The sequence below is a fragment of the Anas acuta genome, chromosome 1 (assembly GCF_963932015.1).
Source record: "Anas acuta chromosome 1, bAnaAcu1.1, whole genome shotgun sequence".
Taxonomy (NCBI): Eukaryota; Metazoa; Chordata; class Aves; order Anseriformes; family Anatidae; genus Anas; species Anas acuta.
The window spans coordinates 40,419,082-40,442,378 of NC_088979.1; the positions used below are offsets into that span (position 1 = coordinate 40,419,082).

The 23,297-nt window shown below is 36.8% G+C and overlaps 1 protein-coding gene across 1 annotated transcript in view; it reads right to left on the minus strand.

The window, feature by feature from the left end:
• KLHL1 (kelch like family member 1) overlaps positions 1 to 23,297 on the minus strand; it is a 249,487-nt gene that overhangs the window by 17,772 nt on the left and 208,418 nt on the right. The window contains exon 8 of the mRNA XM_068675942.1: positions 15,666 to 15,828. Within this exon, the coding sequence (XP_068532043.1) occupies positions 15,666 to 15,828 (163 nt within the window). The remainder of the gene's footprint in view (positions 1 to 15,665; positions 15,829 to 23,297) is intronic.

A 23,297-nucleotide genomic window follows, 5' to 3' on the forward strand; every position in this document is an offset into this window, starting at 1 on the left:
CTGAGCAATTTAGGACGCAAAAGCAGCCTGTGTGAAGCAATTATTCATTTGGAAGCTTTTACTGTCCTAAACGGTCCATGAATTCAGAGCTACTTAAATGTGGATTCACCATTCTGTTTCACTGGCATGGATGCTGATGAAAAAAAAAAGGAGAATACTATCACTAAATATGTCATTGAAGTCATGTCACATTTTGGTACTGCCTGACAGACACACTTGTGCCAAAAGTTGCCAGGAGAAGCCATGGCTCCACTATTAGAGAGAAGAAGTTAAAGTGTCTGTGGATGCAGACTAAAATTATTTGTGACAATCATTTTAGGTTTTGATTGTATTTATACCCAAGCAAGAAATAGCTCATAAGATTTATATAAATAATAATAAGTTTTATTTCACAAAGTTCTAGTTCAGACATATAAAAGCTGAAAACTGAATAATTGTTTTAAAACTCTGGTTGTGTCTGAGCCTGAACACCTCAATCAGGAATTGTTTCCATTCATCTGCTAAAATTCCTACGCCATCATCACTCCCTTTAACCCAAAATGACTGTAGAACAACTTTGCAAAAAATTCTGGATATTATTCAGGATACTGCACTAAGCTTTTAGGATACTTCTATTCAAAGACATTTAGAAGTTTGTTTTTTTTTTTTTTAGTGCTCAGGGTCCTGTTTTTAGATGACTTAGAGTGAATCTTTTTATTTTTTTTTTAATTTTATTTTTTATTTTTATCCATATCCTTCTCGGTAAAAGTTTAGAGTAAAAAATTCTGCAGGGATATTGTAATGCATTTTGTTAAAAAAGTCTGAAAGCTTTACTTTTCTTAATGAGATTAGATATCATCCCTACAATTGCAATGGCTACAGCCTCTTAGCTGTATTGTATTGTACTGTGTTTCTTCATTTACCTGGTACCACATCTGATTTCGGTGATTTGTTGAAAATCCTTGTAAGTAGACTTTCATTTTCATATGCAAATATGTTCAGAATTCAGAGACAAAAGACAATACATTGAGTATGAATTTAACAAATAAAGAAATGTCTTGAAGTTGTGACAGAGGTGTTTCAGGCTGGACATCTGGAAAATGTTGTTCACTGCGAGGGTGATTGGACAATGGAACAGGTTCCCCAGGGAAGTGGTCACAGCACGAAGCCTGCTGGAGTTCAAGAAGCATTTGGACAACACCCTCAGACTCAGGTCTGATTTTTTGAGTGGTCCTTTGGCAACACAGGAGTTGGACGTGATGATTCTTATGGGTCCCTTCCAACTCGTGATATTCTATGAAAATTCTTTTTTTCTTTTTTTCTTTTTTTTATAACAATTTCACATTGGAAATTCAAAATGTTATCTTAGTATCTTACTTTACCTAAATTCTGTGTATTACTTGTGTATTGCTTCTTTTACTTGTACTCTATTACTGTGTATTATTCTGTCTGTTCCTTTACTATACTCTTTAACTACACTCTAATACTGGGATACTACCACAAAAGGTCTAACTTTGCGACCAACACAGAGCTCATTTTTTTCTGTTTCATTATTGGCATCTGTAGACTTCTTGTAGATACCATAACTTCTAACAGTTTTTGCGTACCTACAATAGTTTAAGACTTTTATTTTCAGCACTGCATGATTAAAAAGGAAGCTTAAGATATAAGCATAGTCACAATCACATAGTAAACTTATCTTCATTCATTTTTGAGGTGGCAATATTCTTTTTACTGAACTATACGTCCATACACAGAGATGCATTTCATTAAAATTGTTTGAATTTATTTTATAGTTATCACTGTTTATAGGGGAAAATCAACAAGTGAAAATGAGCATTCAATACTTAGTATTTTTATGTCCACTGATCACAATTAAAGTTTTGCCTTACAAACTGATCTCTGTTCTCCAATGCTCTAAATTTCAGCTTATTTAGAGTGGGAGTAGATATGAATTTACAACAAATTCAGTCTTCTCTGAGCTTGAAATAATAATAATTTATATATTAGTAATTTGTTTTTCCAGGATTTGATCACTTCTTTTGTACTAAGATGGACACAGATTCTTAACCACAAACACACATATATATGTGTATGTATAAAAATGGCTAGAAAATGCAATTAAGGTTTTGAAAATGCAATTAAGGTTTTGAAACAGAGGATAGGATAAATCACGACTAGTTGGATCAAAACCATTTATCTCAGTCCTATCATTACAAAACTTTGGTAACTAATCAGTAAAACCATTTTTAAATTCTGTTTGACAAGCCAGCCTCAAAAGAACCAAGTGTCTTTGATGTAAGATACTATGGATTGTGAAAACAGTTGAATCATGCTTTTGCTGCATTTCTTTTTGCCTTTCAAGGTTTTGCCTTTCAAAATTCTTTTACTGAGAATATCAAAGACCATATCCAGTCTTTTGCTTAAGCCCCCTTTTGACCTCTTCTGCCCTTTCAGTATGCCCGAAAGAGCAACCAAAAATTACTTGTCACAAAGGGTATCTGCCTGGTGGAAGCAAGGGGAAGGTAGTAATTTTTATCAGTGCTGGACTACTGTATTTCTCAATCAATCCACACCTGACCTAGGAAGAAAACTGTGTAGAGGAAAGCTCTCTTGGCTTTGATTAGACCTTTTGGTTAGGTCTTCTTTCACAGCCTTGGTTATGCCATTGAACAATAGTACATTGTCAAAAGTTGAAAATAACAATTTTCTGAATGGAAAGCAGTAATGAAGACTTATTTCTGTCTGTAAATTTGGAAAGGTATTTTATATATTTGGTAACAGTATTTTATGTGTTTGGGTTTGCAGTAGTGGGATAAGTTTAGAATACATACAGTTTGATAAAAAAATAAGTAAAATAAAATGAAGATAAGTCATATAATAAGGGCCAGAAATCACAGAAATATGAACTACTGGTATTAGAAAAGACTATGAGAAAAATACCTTTGCATGGATATTATCATACCAGCAAAGCTTTGCTTCCTACACTACACAGTATACTTTGCTAAAAGGAATAACATGTTTCAAATAAATTTTATTTTAATCAAAGTTATAATATGGGCTATATTTTCTTTGCAAGACCAGTGACTGAATGCAATTAATAATTTAGTATAGTATGAGGTTAAGGCCCTTTATTTGCTGTCTTATTTATTAAAAATAAATAAATACAGCAAAACTGTCATTAAATAAGAAAATGTTTTTTCTTTCACAGAATGTGCTAGATGGAGTTAATTATTACAATATTCATCTGCTCTTTCAGTTCAATCTTTTTAGGCCAAAATACCGTTCCATTTTTCTGTGTCTTCATTGATTTATTGCACAATTTCCTGACTAAAATATTACAAAATATCTGCATTTCTTTTTTTAGCTTCTGCAGCTAAGGAAGAATATTTTCAACAAGTGTTCCTTTTTCCCTATAGAGGGAGGCAGAATAATAGTAATATTATTTAATAATTATAATCAATAATATAGAGAAAAGAGTTTGATCAAATGCAGGTGTTAATAAATAGCAAACATGAAATATCAGCAGTTTCAAATCTGTCATAAAGGAAACTGAAATAATATCTACAGGGTTTAAATTAAAATAGATATTCACTTATAGGTCAAAGTACGTTCAGAGTAAAATATAGTAGGAAGAGACATAAGATTTTAAACGTTTCTACAAAAATATTCTAAGCCTGAAAAGTTGTGTTAGTCTGAAACGTATTTGTCTTCCTCCTCATTGCAAAAGGGTTTTGTAAAACTACTTGTATTTGTAAAATACTTAATGTCTTTAAAATTAATATCATCCTAAGTCATATTTTGTTTTAATTCTTAGAGGGTGGATAATGTAAGATTGGTTATGGGAACAGATGTGAGAAGCATGATTTTTTGATAAGGAAAAGCACTGCTGTATTTCAGTATCAGCTAAAATATTCAAGTATTTTATAAATATTTATTTAAAAGTAAATGTTTGTAGTCAGTGAGAATATTCTAGTCAGAAAACATGCAGTATGAAACATTTTCTCTTTACATGACTGCAATTATGTATACCAAGTACAGTACTCTTCTTAGTTCAAATGGATTTGTAGAAGAATAACTGAATCATCAATAACTTATAAGAGCAAAGAAACTTACAAACAAACAAAAAGCCTAAAAAACACACACACAAACAAACATGAAAAACAAACTGACAAACAAAAAAAAAAAAAACAACAAAAAAACACTGACAGGAAATAACATTTGCAGACATTTTCTTATCTTGTTAGCTTGGTATGAAGTTTTGAAGTGTTACTTCAGCTCTAACAATCACAATTACAGCATATTAATATTTAATTTATTTAATACAATTGTGCCAGTTCCTCAGTCTTTACTGAAGTATGAAAATTATCAGTGCATTGCAATTATACGTATGACCTGAAAAAAAGTCTTAAATCATTTAGTCTGTGACCTTCACAGTCCAGACTTCAAGTCCAGAGAAGGGCTACGAGGGGGTCTGGAGAACAAGTCTTACAAGGAGCGGCTGAGGAAGCTGGGATTGTTCAGCCTGGAGAAGAGGAGGCTCAGGGGTGACCTTATCACTCCCTACAGATACCTTAAAGGAGGCTGTAGCGAGGTGGGGGTTGGTGTGTTCTCCCACGTGCCTGGTGACAGGACAAGGGGGAATGGGCTTAAGTTGCGCCAGGGGAGTTTTAGGTTGGATGTTAGGAAGAACTTCTTTATTGAGAGGGTTGTGAGGCATTGGAATAGGCTGCCCAGGGAAGTGGTGGAGTCACCATCCCTGGAGGTCTTTAAAAGATGTTTAGATATAGAGCTTAGGGATATGGTTTAGTGGAGGACTTGTTAGTGTTAGGTCAGAGGTTGGACTTGATGTTCTTGAGATCTCTTCCAACCTAGAAATTCTGTGATTCTGTGATTCACAATGAACAAATCCTTTTCCATTCACTAAATTCAATCCATAATGAAAGACTCATCTGAACCTGACCTACCAATTCAAAAGAATTTAATTTTATCCCAATACCAGTTATTAAGAAGTTGATCAACTTTCAAATTAGAAAAAAAATAGTTAACAGTGAAGATGGCATGGGATTTTGTTCTACTAAATATAGTAGATATTTGATAGCAGCTTTAAGGGCTGTGGTCCATAAAGATACTTAGGTGAGTATCAAATTAGATGTTTAGCTTTCTTCAATTTCAGTAAGATATGTTTATGTCCTTCCTGATGTATATAAATGTGGAAATAAGAAAGTGTGTGCATACATATACATACATGAATGTAACATCCATATATGACAGTCATATAAATGCAATGCACTGATAATTTTCATGGTTCAGTAAAATTCCAGTAAATTTCTACATTTAGTCAGGGGAGTATCTTTAGACTTTTCTGGCTGCACTGAACAAGGCCTTCTTTGGGTTTCAACAAAAAGGCATTAAGTAATCTTTGAGACATACTTCATCTCCCATTGAAGATAATTAAAAACAACTTTCAGAATAATACACAATGTGGGAAACTAATATATTTTGCTGTTTTTACCATGATAAGACACTGAAGGATGAATGCTTCTCAAAAGTCTGCACTTGCAAGTGTGAAAGCTGCACAACTTAAAAATTGGCTGCGAATCTTTATATTTCACACTGCCGCCCTCTGTCTAGATCGGTACATACGTTACATTACAGAATCACAGAATTTCTAGGTTGGAAGAGACCTCAAGATCATCGAGTCCAACCTCTAACCTAACACTAACAGTCCCCACTAAACCATATCCCTAAGCTCTACATCTAAACGTCTTTTGAAGACTTCCAGGGATGGTGACTCCACCACCTCCCTGGGCAGCCTGTTCCAATGCCTCACAACCCTTTCAGTAAAGAAGCTCTTCCTAACATCTAACCTAAAACTCCCCTGGCACAACTTAAGCCCGTTCCCCCTCGTCCTGTCACCAGGCACGTGGGAGAACAGGCCAACCCCCACCTCTCTACAGCCTCCTTTAAGGTATCTGTAGAGAGCAATAAGGTCGCCCCTGAGCCTCCTCTTCTCCAGGCTGAACAAGCCCAGCTCCTTCAGCCGCTCCTCGTAGGACTTGTCCTCCAGGCCCCTCACCAGCTTCGTCGCCCTTCTTTGGACCCGCTCAAGCACCTCGATGTCCTTCTTGTAGCGAGGGGCCCAAAACTGAACACAGTACTCGAGGTGCGGCCTCACCAGAGCCGAGTACAGGGGGACGATCACCTCCCTAGCCCTGCTGGTCACAGTGTTTCTGATACAAGCCAGGATGCCGTTGGCCTTCTTGGCCACCTGAGCACACTGCTGGCTCATATTCAGCCGACAAAGAAAATTTCAGCTAGGCAGTGCGAGCAGACTGACTTCTCCTATCAGGTATTAGAATTAAGGATGTCTTTGGTACATTCTTGAATATGGTGGTGACATGCCACAGACCAGAAGGTGTTGGAACAGCTATCCCTGCTAGGTTGGAGGCTTTGACACAGGCAGAACTTCAGATGGAAGATGCAGCCCTCCAGGTCCCTGGCTGTAGAGAATGCCTGGGGCCCCTCTCTGAGGTCAGGAGAGATGGACCACCACTCTGAAGGAGGTGTGCCATCTTACAAGAGCTGTGCTGTCAAGTAAAAAGTTTATGAGAACAGGTAAACATGTTGTGCTGTATCAAATAATATGAATGGGGCATAGACAGGCTCTTATCTGCTACAGACTTGCAGAGCCTCTGATCCTGACTGCTGGTGAAAAGTGTCCATTCCCACCATTGAGATAAGTATGGCATCTGGAGAAGGGGAAGGGTGGAAAGTGGTGACCTCTAGCAATGACAAGAAGATTCACATGAAGGCTTGCAACTACAAAATAGGTTCACTGCCCTCAATGTTGAAGAGAAGCCAGACAGAATCACAGAATCATAGAACATCCTGTGTTGAAGAAGACCTGTAAGAACTGAGTCCAACTTTTGGATCCACACAGGATCACGTCAAAATCAAATCATGTTTCTGAGAGTGTTGTCCAAACGCTTGAACATCATTAGATTTGGAGCCATGACCAATTCCCCGGGGAGAATTTCATGTGGCCAGTGATTGCCCAGCCCTCTAGCCTGTCAAAATCTCCCTGCAAGTTCTCTCTGCACTCCAGGGAGCCAACAGCTTCTCCTAATTTAGTGTCATACACAAACTTACTCAGTATAGATTTAAGTTCTGCTTCCAGGTCATTTATGAAAACATTAAGAGAACGGACCATAAAATCAAAGCCTGGGGAACCCCAGTAGAGACTAGCCACCAGCCTGATCTAACCCCATTTACCTTTTAAGCCTGACCCATCAGCCAACTATTCACTCACTGTATTAAGCATTTGTCTGGCTGAATGCTGGATATTTTGTTCATAAGGATACTGTGAGAAACGGTGTCAAAACTTTTCCTGAAATACAGAATGATTATATCAGCTGGCTTCCCTTGGTCAAATAGATGGGTAACCTTGTCATAAAAGGGAATTAAGTTTGTTAAACAGGACTTCCCCCTTGTGAACCTGTGTTTGCTGTGACCAATGACTGCATTACCTTTCAAGTGTTTTTCAGTAACTCCCAGAATAATCTTTTCCATAATTTTAACAGGCACTGAAGTGAAACTGAAAGGCCTGTTATTACAAGGATCTTCTTCCTTGGCCTTCTTGAAAACTGGAACATTTGCCAGCTTCCAGAGGACTGGGACCTCTCCAGATTCCTGAGACCATTGAAAAATAATTGAAAGATATCTCACAATAATATAAGGCAGCTCTTTCAGTATACCCTGGGATGAATCCCATCAGGCCCCATAGATTTCTACGCAGCCAGTTGGAGCAACAAATCCTGTACAAGTTTAGGCTTTGCTGGGAGTTTATTGTTCCTGCAGTCCAGGTCCTCCAGCTCAATGCTCTGGGTGTCACAGTGCCCACCATCAGTGTTAAAGACAGAGGTGAAGAAGGCATTAAATGTCTCTGCTTTGTCTCTATTTGTGAAGTGACCTTCCTCATCAAGTAACAGGTCTCTGGTCCTCTTCATGCAGACTACGTATTTTAAAAAGCCCTTTTTATTGTCCCCCCACAGTGCTGGCCAGCTTCTGGCTGGTAGCTCTGACGGGATGCAGCCACTAGTGGAGCTGGCAGATGTGATTGAAAGGCCACTCTCAATAATCTTTGCTCGATCATGGCGACTGGAAAAAGTGTCTGAAGACTGGAGGAAAGCAAATGCCAATCCTATCCTCAAGAACGGTGAGAAGGAAGATTTGGGGAACTACACAATGATCAGCCTCACCTCAATCCCTGGGAAGGTGATGGAACAGCTAAACCTAGAAACCATTTCCAGGCACATGAAAAAAATCATCAGGAGTAGTCAGCATGGATTCACCAAGGGGAACTCATGCCTGACCAACCTTATAAGCTTCTATAATGAAATCATGAGCCTGATGGATGAGCAGGGAGCCGTAGGTATTTTCTTCCTGGACCTCAGTAAGGCTTTTGACGGTGTCCTGCGTAAGATCCTCATAAAGACGTTGTTGAAGTATGGGCTAGATGAGCAGACAGTGAGATGGATCAAAAACTGGCTGGACGGCTGGACTCTGAGGCTAGTGGTCAGTAGTGCAAAGTTTAGTTGGACGCCAGTAATAAGAAGAGTATCCCAGACATTAGTAATGGGTCCAGTCCTATTTAACATCTTCACTAGTGATCTGGATGTTGGGTGATCTGCAAAATACTAATGTGGCCTAAGCAGCAGGGTTCCTGATCATAGTATATCAAGAGAAAACAGCCTCGGTAAATTCCCACCTTGCAATGGCTTTAGCATCTGCCATGTTTTCTAACAATCTGTTAGGTTTTAAAAAGTATCTCAGTTGCAAATGACTCTGTCTTGGAGTCTAGAAAAAAAATACTGTAAACTTTCACAATTTTCATTGTCCTGAGTCACATATGTTTACTTAACTTGTATCCCCTCTACCCCTTGTTAGGGCTAGCCTAGCCTCATGAAAAGAAGCAGGCCTGTGCAGACATTTCCTACTTTACAGGCTGGAGGTAAAACACCAAGTTAAATATTTATTGAAAAAGTAGGATGAATATAATGAAATGAATTGAACTGCACATTCACTGAGCTGTATGGGATTCCCACATAGGAAATATGAATTTGTGCACCAAAGTACAAAAGATCAGAGCAGGGCACTGAATTACTAATAAGCCTTAATGATTCTGCTAAGAGAAAATGCCACAGACAGTTTATTATATGATGCATGAAAGGCAAAGGAGTAGAACTCTTGGAGGAGGCTGTAATCAGCCACTCAGTCAAGTTTTGTAGGTGGTTATATGGATGTAATACATTGCTAATTCTCTTGTGCCAGACATTGAACTGCTACTGAGGTCTTTGTGGAATTATTAACCCATGACTCTCTGAGGTCATTACACAACAAATATATCCATGTGAGTGACTAAGTACAAGACAATTTTTGAGAACCTTTCATGTGCACATGCTAATTTGGTTTGGATTTTGCTATTTTCTTGAAAATGAAGGTTCAGCAAGCTAACCTTTCTGATATTCACTTTGCAATAATGCACAATAGTCATAAGGGACATATTAAACAAAAGCAGCTGCTACTTAGAATAGGCTCAATATTGATCTAAATAACAAAATATTCATTCCAGCTTTCTTTCATTAAAGAACCTGAAAACAAAATATTCCCCTGTACGTAGGCTGATACCTGTATTGGCCAGATCTCTGTGTTTCCCATTCAAAATTAAAAAGGAAAAACACTGCTAAGAAAATAATCCAGCTTGTAATAAATAAAATAATCCATACATTAATAAATTAATCAAATTATTGTAAAACAGGTGGCACTGAATGAACATAACTGAATGAATATAAATTATAACATTTTTTTAAATTAATCTAGATGTCATCACTCTCAAAAAACAAACAAACAAACAAACAAACAAACAAAAATAGTGATTTATCTGAAAATCCAAAAAGTGAATTTGCGTGTGTGTGAAGGGACAAAACAGTAACTGTATACATATATGCAGTCTTTAAAAAATATTTAGTATACTCTATTTCTATGAATGGTTAAACAGAATTTCTATTTTGTGGAAGTCATTTAACATTTTATCTGTACAATCAAGATTTTGTACACAAAATCTGACATTTGGCGATTGATTATAAATTGTCTCATAAAGGACACAAACACAAATTCATATTTTTATGTCGTACTTCCTCTCAAACAAACATTAAAAGGGAATACATTTAAACATCAATGACAAAGCTAAACAGGAAAAAAGAAAGAAAAAGAATTAATAAAGATGACACTTTTTAAACAACTCTAATGTTAAAGACATTAATTTGTTCCTACTTTAAAAAGTCATTCTTTTGAATTCTTTCTACAGCTTATTAATTATTAGTCAGTAACTCAATAATGTTTGACCATTTGTTTACTTCTTTTGGTACCAAAATTATGAAATAAGAACTACAGGTGGAGGTTTAGCACAAACCTCCCAAATGCTCCAGTATTTTTTTAAATATTCCACCTAGTCTTTTTCAAATACACTATCAGAAAGTCAGCCCTGGCTACTGCTGATCATTTGCCCAGGTCAGACCTGCTAATTGGGTTCCTGAATCCCATCCCCATCCTTCAACTTTTACCTTTGCCTAGTTTAAATGGTTTCCTTGCTGGCTTCCAAACTCCATTTAGAGAACATTGGATAGGAAGTCTGGCCTTCTAACTCAACACAGAGATAGCCAAAAATAGTTATTCCAATAGTACTGAGTACAGGTATCAAGGTGTTAGCAGCAGGGGTGGGGATGCATCATGGGTAGTCTTGGTGAAAAATGACCCATGCCAGACAGAACTGATTCCAGAGGGCTCCAACAGCCTTAGCAGAGCATGAATACAGGTAAGATGGTGGTGCCTTGGTGAAAATGTATTTAAGAAGGGAAGAAAAAAAATAATGTTACATGGGCAGAGCAAGGAGACAAAAAGAAAAACAGCAGAGGCAACACAGAAGTAAAAGAACAAGGAGGTGCTCCATGGCACTGGAGACAATATCCACACTCTGGAGGACCCCACAGTGAAGTAGATGGACATTTCCTGAAGCAACTGTGACCTGTGGAGAAAGCCTGCACTGGAGCAGCTGAATATTATCAGAAGGACTGAGAGAGCCCATGATGGAACACAGGAAATGTGTGAAAAGGGAAAAGTTGCTGAGAAGAAATGTTATGGACTGACAATATGTATCCCCCCATTCACTATGTTGCCTGGGGGTGGGGTTAGAGGAATCAGGAATGAAGTTAAACATGGGAAAGCAGGGAGGAGAGATGTTGCTCCAAAATTGTCTTTGTTCCTCACTACCCAAATATATTTTTATTGGCAATAAATAAAATACATTTTCTCTGAGGTAAGTATGGTTTGCCTATGATGACGATTGGTAAGTGATCTCCCTGTCCTTATCTTTACCTGAAAGCTTTCTCAACCTATTTTTGCCCATCTGGCTTGCCAAGGAGATGGGTGGCTATGTGACTGTTAACTAAGGCTAACATACCATAGCTTTGCATAAGTAACTTCCAGTTCCTAGCATCCCCTTTCTCCTTTCCTTGTTGTACAATGCCTAAACTTAGATGGAATCTGTAAAGAATTACAAAAACAGAAATAAACAAACAAAAAATAAATAGAAATAATAGCAATAAAAATAATTAATAATGATAATAATAATAATGCATTGCTGTTCCTCTGTTAAAAGAACAAGGCAGATATGTATAAATGGGAAATAATGTCCTGCAGCATTTCTCAGTGCTCTTTCACTGTTCCTCAGGAGAAGAAAAAAACAATCTCAAGTAAAAGAAAAGTAAAAGCTGCTTTGAAAAGGCACTTAAAATAGTACTATTTTAAAAGTTAAAATTTAATGATAACTTTTTTGTCACCTATCATAGATCAATAATAGTTTGTGATACTTGATATAAATAACAGCAGCAGGTAGAAATATAAAGGTCACTGAAACATATCATTGCAGATGTGATGATCAATAAAGGTCAGAACTCCCTTCTCCTTAGTTCCTCAGTGGCCCCATGTGAATGACCTGCTTCCCTGTGTGTGCAAATTTATTAATTTGACACGTAACTCAGTGTACTGCTCTGATGTTCTACCATTTAAAGTCAGTCTGAATAAAAGTAAAGGGATGGTCTTTTTGCTGTGAAAGGTGCAGTTAAAAAGAACAGAGACACAGGTAATATTCTTTTTTTCATTTGAAAATATTCTACATGTAACACACACATTCAAGTGAGCATTTATTAACTAAGAATCAGAGTCATAGAATCTCTTGGGTTGGAAGGGAACTTAAAGATCACGCAGTTCCAAAACCCCTGACAGGGGTGCCACCCACTAGATCAGTTGGCTCAGGGCCTCATCTAACCTGGTCTTGAACAGGTGCTGGGCATCCACAGCTTCTTGAGGCAACCTTTTCCAGTGCCTCACCACCCTCTGAGTGCAGAATTTCTTCCTAACACCTAAGCTAAATCCCCCTTCTTCCAATTTAAAACTATTTCCCCTTGTCCTGTCATTATCTGCCCATATAAGAAGTCACTCTACATCTCTTTTACAGGTCCAGTTCAAGGTCACAATGAGGTCTCCCTAGAGCTGCCTTCTCTTCTCCATGCTGAAAATTTCCAAGCTTTCTCAGCCTTTCTTCATAGAAGAAGTTTTCCAGCCCTCTGGTCAATTTATGGGGCCTCCTCTAGACCCATTCTATCAGATCAACAGACTTCTTGTTCCCTGGGTACCTGACCTGGATGCAATACTCCAAGTGAGACCTCACAAGAGGGGGAAAATGACTTCCTCGACCTGCTGGCCATGGCTCTTTTGATGCAGCCCAGGATACAGATAACCTTCTGGGCTGCAAGCACATAATGATGACTACGCGATGTCATGGTAGGTATATGACAGCCTTACAGAAGTCTGGGTAAATGACATCGGACAATCTTCCTTTGTCAACTGATGCAGTCACTCTATCATAGAAGGCCACCAGATTGGACAGACACAAGTTGCCGTTGATGAAGCCACGCTAACTGTCTTAGATCACATGCTTGTCTTGAATGTGTCTTAACACTGCTTCCATAAGGATGTGTTCTATGATCTTCCCAGGCACAGAGGTGAGGCTCACTGGTCTGAAGTTCCCAAGGTCCTCCTTTCTACCCTTTTCAAAAATGGAAGTGATGTTTCCCTTTTCCCAGTCACCAGGGACTTGGCCTGACTGCCAGCACTTTTCAAATAGGATGGAGAGTGACTTAATGATTACATCAGCCAGTTCTCTTAGGACCCTGGGATATGTGTCATCAGGTCCCATAGACTTGTAGTTGTTAAGCTGTGTCAGGAGTTCTGACAGCTCTTTGCTTAGAGTGGGAGAGACTTTGCTACCCTCATATACAGTTTCAGGGAAATAAGAGACATAGGAAGCCTGACTGCCAGTGAAGACTGAGGCAAAGAAGTTGTTGAGTACCTCAGCCTTCTCCATATCCATTGTTACCAGTTGTCCCTTCTCATTTATCAGAGATCTTGTCTCTGCTAGTTTGTTGCATGGATCATACATTATTGAAGCTGTATTCCTTTAGAGTAAGAGTTATTAAAGTGGCTTTGTCCGTTTGATCTACTCTGGAACATTTCAATGCCCTCGCAGCTTAGTAAAAGAAACCAATTACAATTAAGTTTCAGTGGCTTACAGGTGATTTCACAACATGAAACTAAATCCTAATTTTGTGGATGTGTAGTAGGTCATCTGAGCATGTGACACCATTAACTAAATAATTAAGTAAAGTCTGTTAACATAGTTGTTTGTGGGCTATTAAATTAATAAGCTCCTTGTTTGACTTTTATATTCACTGTCTCTTACAATCAATGCAAAGAGTCTGACAATCCCAGAAAGCTGTTCAGCCTACCTATCTCAGAATCTCAGACCTGTACAGTAGGTGGGATATGCACAAGGACTATTGAGATTTTATCCAATTGTATGTAAACTGAACAATTTTCAACCGGAAGAGATGGGACAGGAAAAACATAGTAGGTTGTTGAATTATGCAATAGCAATGCAATGTGCAATACCATGAAACCCAATAGCTTTAATATGTCATTATATATATATATATTAATTCTAACTTTTATTAACTATTTTTTTCGTGTCTTCAATATTTATTTTCTCATTCTATCACACATCTGCAGCTGTTTTGTTTTGTTGTTGTTGTTCCTTGCCATTCAGTATCAATAAAGTCTGAAGAAAATAATATTTGAGAAATCTGCATTACTGTTTCTTCCAGTATTCTCAAGCACTGTTAAAATGCACATACAGACACATACTTTCTTGTGAAACCCACTAAGCAAAAGTATAATTCTGGCCAGTATAAAAATAAAAATGCAAACAAAAAATATATATTTTTTTCCTTAACAAAAAAAAAAAAAAAATTAAACTCAGCAAAGAGTAATATTTTTCTGCAACTCTTTTGTCAATATTACAATTTTTTGTCTACTTTTAAAATAAATTGTTGAAGTTGAGGCAAATGCACAAAATTAATCATGATTCTTTCTGATTCATTGTCTCTTTACAAAATATTTACCAGATGGTTTCTGTAAGTGATTTACAGACTAAGTATTTCATGGAAGCTGATCAGTTAAGTGATCCTTTACTCACTACCCTTCATTTATGTTCAATTGCCTATGATAGGATTTATTTTCCTCACTTAAGGTATCAACAATATGTAAGTCAGAATCTGAGAAAGTCCCCAGGTTTCCCTTCTAGTTGGTGGAGTAAAATGGGCACTTACAGAGCACTGATCATGCTGACCTAGCATAAATGTCTGATATATGTAAGAAAAGTGATATCTTAAAAGTATGTATTTCTTCATTTAACCATAAGGCAAGCTGATGAGGGTGATTGGCTCCATTGTAGATGTCTACAAAACCTTTGGGTCAGGTATGAAGAATTCCTATACCACTTCAAAATTTTACAGTTGACATCATGTCTTTTTAGCCACATAGCTAAAAGCAATTTTTTTGAAAGTGATAAGCAACTAGTAATACACAATAGTGTAACTGTAAAATGAGTTTTCCCAAGTACCACATTAAAAAAAAAAAAAAAAAAAAAGTGAAAGTTATAAAAGAGAAACTTAGATTCTGAACACATTTAGAATTTCTGGTTTAATGCAGTCTGAGTGGTTTGACAAAAATCAAATTTCTGCTTACTTCCTGTGTGAACGTAGTTGCATTTAGACAAAGCAGTTCTCATGGGCCAATGTTTGGTTGAAGCAAGGTGTAAAGTGCATAAACAATGTATCCTGTCACTATTTTAGATGGTGATTAAACTCAGTTGGTTAACTAGAACTGACATATACAACGTATACAAGTCAGATGAGTCAACTGACAATTTTTTCTGAATTAGTTTATACTGACCATACACACTGAAATTTCATGTCTATTTTCTTATGTATTTGATATAAATATTAAACAAAGGGAATATAGAAAAGCAAAAGGAATATAGAAAATTATATATAATTCACATTTAAAATGAATGTAAGATCCACAAGATATGAAAGTGTGGACAACTGTGTCTACATTTATTTTAAAAGACACCCTCTATTACAATATGCTAAAAGTTTTTTACTACTGTGTGTCAGTTATTTATCCTTCTAAAAAATGTTTCAACTTTATAAGAATACCCTACTCACTTGCCATTTAACGCTGCTACTCCAACAGTGCTTCTGGCAATTGACATACTTGCCACAAATGTCCACTGCTGACTTTGAGGGTCCCACCTCTCAACTGTATTCAAATAGCTCCAACCATCATGGCCTCCTACTGCATAAATAGGCCCTTCAAGAACTGTAACTCCTAAAATGAAGGAGAGAGTGAGAGAAGGTAAAAGTATTCTTTTTCTAGCAATAATAATAATCAAAAAATGTTTTCGATAGCAGCTATGCATAAACTTGCATATTCAAAGTAAAAATGGAAACACCAATTTCAATTTTTATTAATTAAGAATTAACAAATAAGAATAAAATGAATGCCAATCAACAGGGCTTTATGAAGGTCTTGTCAAACAAACAATTTCATTCTTTGAGAAGACCATTTGCTTCATAGAATAAACAGTCAATGATGTGAAAGTCTTAGATTTCTGTAACTTGTTTGACATTGTAAACTGCTTCATCATTTTTCCTTATGAAAACTTTCTTTAAGAAAATAAATGACAACTACAGACAATGGGAAACTTCACAGGACAATAATGTTGGATATATAAGGGTTATTTTATCTAGTGAAGAAAGGAGAAAAAAAGCGAAGTATGAAAGCTGAAGTAGGAAAAAATAAATAATGAAGAGACAAATTTTTAACTAGAGCTGTTTAAAATCAACAGTTCAAAGGAACTAATGAATTCTCACGGTATCTTCAGTTAAGCTTAGAAGGCTCTGGTAAATATGACAGAGCTAAGCAGCATTTGTTACAATACAGTGAGCTTAGGAACCCCTCCAAGGATATTCAGCATTCTATGAATCCCCAGTCCCAAATAAGTATTATTCTGGAAGTCTTAGGCTAAATTCTATCCTACTCATAAACCAGTGTGTTTTTTATTTATTTATCTATTTTATTTATTTATTTATTTATATATTTTTATTTTGCTCCATTTCACATAATTTGAACTCCTTATAAAGTGAGAAAACTGTAGATTATTAAAGTTTCAGAGAATGGAAAACATATTAACATATTGTGGAAAAAAGAATATGTTTAAAAAAAAAAGTTAAGTTAAAAAAAAAAAGTAAAGCTTCCTTTTTTTAAGTAGAACTGTTTTTTTCTACTTCAGAACAGACATTAATTCAAAGGTTAATTTGTACATCTATATATATATTATTTATATAATGCAGTTTAAAAGTATATTTATTAATGAGCTTGAATAACTGTCATCCTGATGTTCGCAGTAACTTATTCCTGTAGTTTCTTTTTAAAATAGACAAGTACTTAAAAAAACTACTAGCCCTTACTGAAACATTACTATTTATAAAGTGTGAATCAAGTCTTTTTCTGTAGAATCTTCAGTGATCTCATTCTCCAATTTCATATGGTCCAAGCAGTCTTGAAAAAATATTTTAGTTCAATGTTTCATCTATAATTTTACCAGAATATTAAAACATATATTTAATTTTATTTATGATGTATGTAGCTCAATATCTCATCTCAGAAAGCAAGCAGCAGCAATCATGTAAGATATATTTGTGATTTTACAGAAAAACAGGAGAAGATATTCTGCAGTTGTTGATTTTTTTCTTCTTACCCTAATCATTGAATTATCTATGTTGGATAAGACCTTCAAGATCATCAAGCCCAACCATTAACCTGACCTACTGAGTAACAACACTAAACTTTGTCCCTTAGTGCCACATCTACAAGTCACTTGAATACCTCTGGGGTGGGGACTCCACCACTTCCTTGGGCAACCTGTTCCAATGCATGGCAACTCTCTCTGTGAAGAAATTCTTCTCAATGTCCAATCTAAACCTCCCCTGATGCAACTTGACAACATTTCCTTGCATCCAATCGCTTGTTACCTGAGAAAAGAGATCAACACCCTCATCACTGCAACCTCCTCTCAGGTAGTTGTAGAGAGTGATGAAGTCTTCCTTCAGCCTCCTCTTCTCCAGACTAAACAACCTCAGTTCCCTCAGCCTCGTAACATCTGTTTTCTATTCCCTTCAGCTTCATTGCTCATCTCTGCACACACTCAAGCAGCTCAATATCCTTCTTGTAGTGAGGGGCCCAAAACTGAACACACTGCTCAAAGTGTGGTCTTACCATTGCCACCTAGAAGGGTACAATGATTTCCCTGGTTCTGCTGTCCACACTACTTCTGATACCAATCAGAATGCCATTAGCCTTCTTGTCCACCTGGTCATGCTGCTGGCTCATGATCAGTTAGCTGTTGACCAGCTCCCCCAGGTCCTTTTCTAATGAGGAACTTTGCAGCCTCTCTTCACCAAGCCTATACTGCTGGATGGGGTTATTCTTACCCAAGTGCAGGACCCAGCACTTACCCTTGTTCAATGTCATGCAATTGGGCACAGCCACATCCATCAAGGCTACCCAGATCTCTTTGCAAAGCCTTCCTAGCCTTCCTAGCCTGAGTTAGTCCCAGCTAACTCAGTATCATCTGTAAACTTACTATGGTTGCACTTGATCCACTCATCCAAATCACTGAAAAAAATGTTGAACAAACTTGGCACTAAGACTGACCCGTGGGGGATGCTACTGGTGACTGGTTGCCAACTGGATTTAATTCCATTCACCATGACTCTTTGAGTCCAGCCATCCAGCCTGTTCTTCGTCTAGTGAACCATATACCTTTCCAAGACATGAGTAGGCTGTTTATTCAGAAGAATGTTGTTGTAGATGATGTCAAACATTTTAATAAAATCAAGATAAGCAATATCTACAGCTTTCCCCTCATCTACTAAGCAGGGCATCTTGTCATAGAAGATAAGGTTAGTCAGGCAGAAATTTCTTTTCATAAACACAGGCTGGGTGCTAGTGATCACTCAGTTTTCCCTAAAAGTCATAAACATTCACAGATGATGAACAACAAAGATTAAATCATCCAAAAAATATTTGCTACAGTTTATTATAACGATGCTGTACTGGGTCTAGCTGGAATGTTAACTTTCCCGGCACAGGGCAGTGCTGTACTCTGCACTTGTAGCTGGAACAGCAGTGTTATCACACCAGTGTTGTGTCTACTGCTGAGCAGTGCTGGCACAGCATCAGGCCTCTCTCTAACCCTTCTAGGGGGTGGGCAAAAAGTGAGAAGAGAAACATCACCAAGGCAGCTGATCTAAACCAACCAAAGGGATATTCCATACCATGTGATGTCACACTCAGCAATAAAAGGTGGAAACAGGAAGAAGAGGGGAGGGGTGGGCTCTCATTGGGAAAACGTCGGTCCTCCTCCCGAACACCGGCTACGTGCGTTGAGGCCCTGCTTCAAGGACGTGGTCAATCATAGCTCATTTGTGGGAAGTAGAGAGTAATTTCTTTCCTCTGCACTTCCACATAGCCTTCATTTGTTTTGTTTGTTTGTTTTCCTCCTTTTTTTTTTCCTTTTCCCCCTCCCTTTTCCCCTTTCCCTTTTTATTTCCCTTTAGTTAAACTGTTTAATTCATAATAATCTTTCTTTAATTATTATTATTATTTCCCTTTAATTAAATTATCCTTATCTCAACCCGTGAGCTGTTCTTTGCTTTACTTCTCCCCCTCCTCATCTAAGGAGGGGGAGTGAGAGAGCAGTTGTGGTGTTTAGCTGCCCAGCAGAGTAAAACCACCACAGCAAGCATTATATGGAAAATAGTCTTCACTGACTCTCCATGATTAGAACTTTACTTGGTTTATGCACATAAAACCCTGTAAGATGCACAATTCCTTCAGATTTTTTCCCAATGTCTATTACTTTGCATTTACCACCTGCTATTGTGTTACCAATTCAACTGTTTTTCAAAGCTCATTAGAGTATTCTCTTAACTTCTCTGATCTTATTGAATAACATCAACATATGTTGCTATCATGTACATTTCCATGTAAACTAATCTTACACTGACAGAGGGCAGTGTTGCAATTTTATGTTATAACAAAATAAAAATGCTGAGATTTATGTCCTGCTCCTCTGCCAAATATATATATATAGTTACTGCTACACAGACGAAGAAATCAGAAAGTTTAATTTGCTTAAAAAAAATTACGTGGTGCAATAACAAATTGTCCGTTTTTGCCAGTTTGCATTGCTTCTGTAATAGGAAAAATTACTGTCAAAACTGTAGATAAATTATTCCTTCAATTCTTTCTAAAAGTAATCTTCTCTGTTGTTGTCTTACAGCATGTATAAACTTGCTGTGAGTTTTCATATTTAAGGTTCCTTCTTTACAGAATATCAAATGCAGTGGTATCCTTACATTTGCTCCATAACAACTGAGCCATTATGGCTCCTCATGTTTTTAAAATATTAGACAGATTCTGCAAGATCAAATTTCATTCTGTTTTGGTTGTATTACATGTGAGGGCAAATAATTATTTTGCATTACTTAAATAAAATATACTGATGTTTAAAGCTAATAAGCAAATATAAAAAAAACATGGTGCTGCATTCCATTAGTTCCATAAAGTATTATCATGCTTGTTTTAAATGATTTGTGTCCTTTTAAAATTTTGCTTTGATATCTGAACATATTTGAGAAGCAAATTTCAAAATGGTACAGATTGAGAAACCTGTAGTCACAGCTGGTACCAACTAACTCTAATACACCCATGAAAATTAATGGATGCAGATGTGTTTGCAAAGAATGTAAACCACATGGAGAGGCAGAAAGAATTACACAAGAAACATTACAAATCTGGAAAACCTGCTGCAAAATCAATGAGAGATGTAGGCTTTATCAACATATTATTTCCCATCATAGTGTATAAGTACCCATATAAAGAGATTTTATGATTTCTGCTACAAGAGATCTAATGACTGGAAATAGTTACCTGTTAAATTCAGGCTTAGGATAATATTCCATATTTTAACCAGTGAGGATATAGGATTTTTGGAATTGTGAACACAACAATGTGATAGTTTCTGTGTTGCTTGAAGTTTTCATATCTACATTGATAGGATTTAGAAAGACATGTTCAAAGTATTTGAGAAAGTGAAATGACTGGGTGAAATTCAGTGGTCCTTTTGCAGAAAATCTACTGGCAGACTCACAGTCTATTGTGATCTACAGCAGTAGGTTCAAGCCATAAAATATATTATCCGGTATAAACTTGCTAAATTTGGGCATGAATATCGCACTCTCATTGGCTGTTGGGCTAGATGATCTTAGAGGTCTTTTCCAACCTGAATGATTCTATGATTCTGTGGTGATTCTATGTTATGGGGAATAACGATAAACTTCTGAAGGCTGGTGTAGACAAACCTGTCAAACTGACAATTGCAGGAGGCCTACTGATAAAAGCAATATAGATATAGAACATAAATTAATAAATCACGTTCTAGTGAGTGAGATAGTTTGCAGGACAGTCATCTCCATGGGAAAAACAGCTAGATCTCTGCAATGCATCTAATTGCATAATAGTTTTTCTTTCATGTTGTTTAATAGCAAATCCACTGTTTCTCTTTTACCCTTCATGCATGCACCCTCTTTCCAACTCCAGTGGGCTCATAAATAATTCTTTTTATATTCCATCCATTCTTTGTCTATTGCTTAACACAGATTACATATCAGAGACATTTTGGTGTTGGGGGCACACCCAACATCACCTACTGAGTACTCATTACTATTCAAATATACCAGATACCTTTTGGTGATATTGTCTGTCAAATAACACTGACAAATAACAATAAACTGTTTGGCTACTTGTTCTTGGTTTCTTGATCATCCATACCTCTTTCCAAAGAGCCAAGGCAAAATTACTTTGTTGGAGCAAACTAAATTTCCTCCATGGGAAAGCCAAACAAACAAATTAATTAATTATTAAAATAAAAATAATGCTATTTTGAGAACAGAAAAATAGAAACTCCAGAAACAACTTTTCAATAAGTGTCAATGAGACTATGCCAGGTCAGTTCTCTCAGTACTCCAAAGATTATTCTGGTAGGCCTATCGTTCTCATTGCAAATATAACTTCACATCATACATCAGAATTTGCAGAAGTTACCTTCAACAACATACCACATAACAGTTTTCTGTTGATTTTTGGCAATCCCTGCACAGCTCTTTGGACCATAATAATAATAATAATAATAATAATAATAATAATAACAGTAAAAAAGGCACAACTAGACAAAGTATCAAAATAATAGAATAATATGAAGTTTGATTATTTTGCTGGACTCAGATCACAGTGGAGACCCTCACTTATTAGTCTGTGATGAGCATTCTTCCTTTTTCTTACTTGCATGGCTCTGTATTGTATGAAATTAAAAACATTCAGGGAGCCATCTGGCACTTAGTTACCATAGTTATCCGTGTCCTATCATTCCTCTCACTTTTTCTCTTTTCCATTTTGTATTAACATGACCCATAATAAGAATAGTCCTTGCAGAAGAATCTGTGGAGATTTATCCCAGGGCTTTACAGCCACCCTGAAAGAGAGAAGACCACATCTTCAGTGCAGCCCTTTCCTGACTTTGGAACCTAGATACCCATCTCCCTGCCCAACAAATAAAGTTAATTGATAATACAGGCAAACTTAGTGACTCGCAGCGGCAATTCCAATGCTTTAGAAGAATAAAATTGTACGTACATCCCACATGTCTGAGTCAAAGAAAATGAGTCAAAGAAAATAAAAAATGCCCACCTTGCAATACTGGTAAATTATGTACACTTGAGACTGTACAACATTCTGGGAGTAGCCAAGGTCATACAAGAATAGAATCACTGCGGTTGGAAAAGACCTCTAAGACCATCTGGTCCAACTGTCCCCCTACCACCAATATTATCCACTAAACCATGTCCCCAAATACCACATCCAACCTTTCCTTAAACACCCCCAGGGATGGTGACTCCACCACCTCCCTAGGCAAACCATTCCAATGCCTAGCCACTCTTTCTGAGAAAAAATTTCTTCTAATTTCCAATTAACCTCCTGTACTGCAATTTGAGGAGTGCAATTCCCTATTGTCCTATCGCTAGTCATCTGTGAGAAGACTACAACCTCCAACTCCCCGTAACTTCCTTTCAGGTAATGTTCTGATCAAAATTTCCACCAGCCTTTTTAAAATATATATATTTTTTTAATTATGCTTTTGGTCATGCATTCTGAATAATTACTCTCAAAATATAGCTTTCTAAACTGTTGCAGAATGTGCTGAATGTAACAATGTACAAATTTTGGTTATTAATGTGATAGGATACCTAGATACTGTGATAAATACCTAGAACTTATAAAATTAGAGTTGAGAGAAAAGTTGTAATTGCCTAATTTATGCCTTCATTCCTTTAAACAACTAATAACTTCCTTTATGAGGCATCTATAAAATACATGGCTTCAAACACAATAAAAATATTTTTTGGAAAAAGTTTCAAATTATTTTAATCAAATCAAATAAAGTTGTCAGGCTGCTGCTTTTGTGATGCAGTGCCAACTAAAAGCTTTCATTTCCTCTTCACTATTAAATATTCTTAATAAAAAATCACAATACTGCATATACAGCTTTTGAGGTGGAAAAAAATCTCTTCTTATATATTTGAGACACCCATGTCTGTGTGACTGAAAAGGCAGCCAAAAACAACATGTAGAACTCATTGCATATATAAGCAGACAAATTGCCACCAACCAGTTTT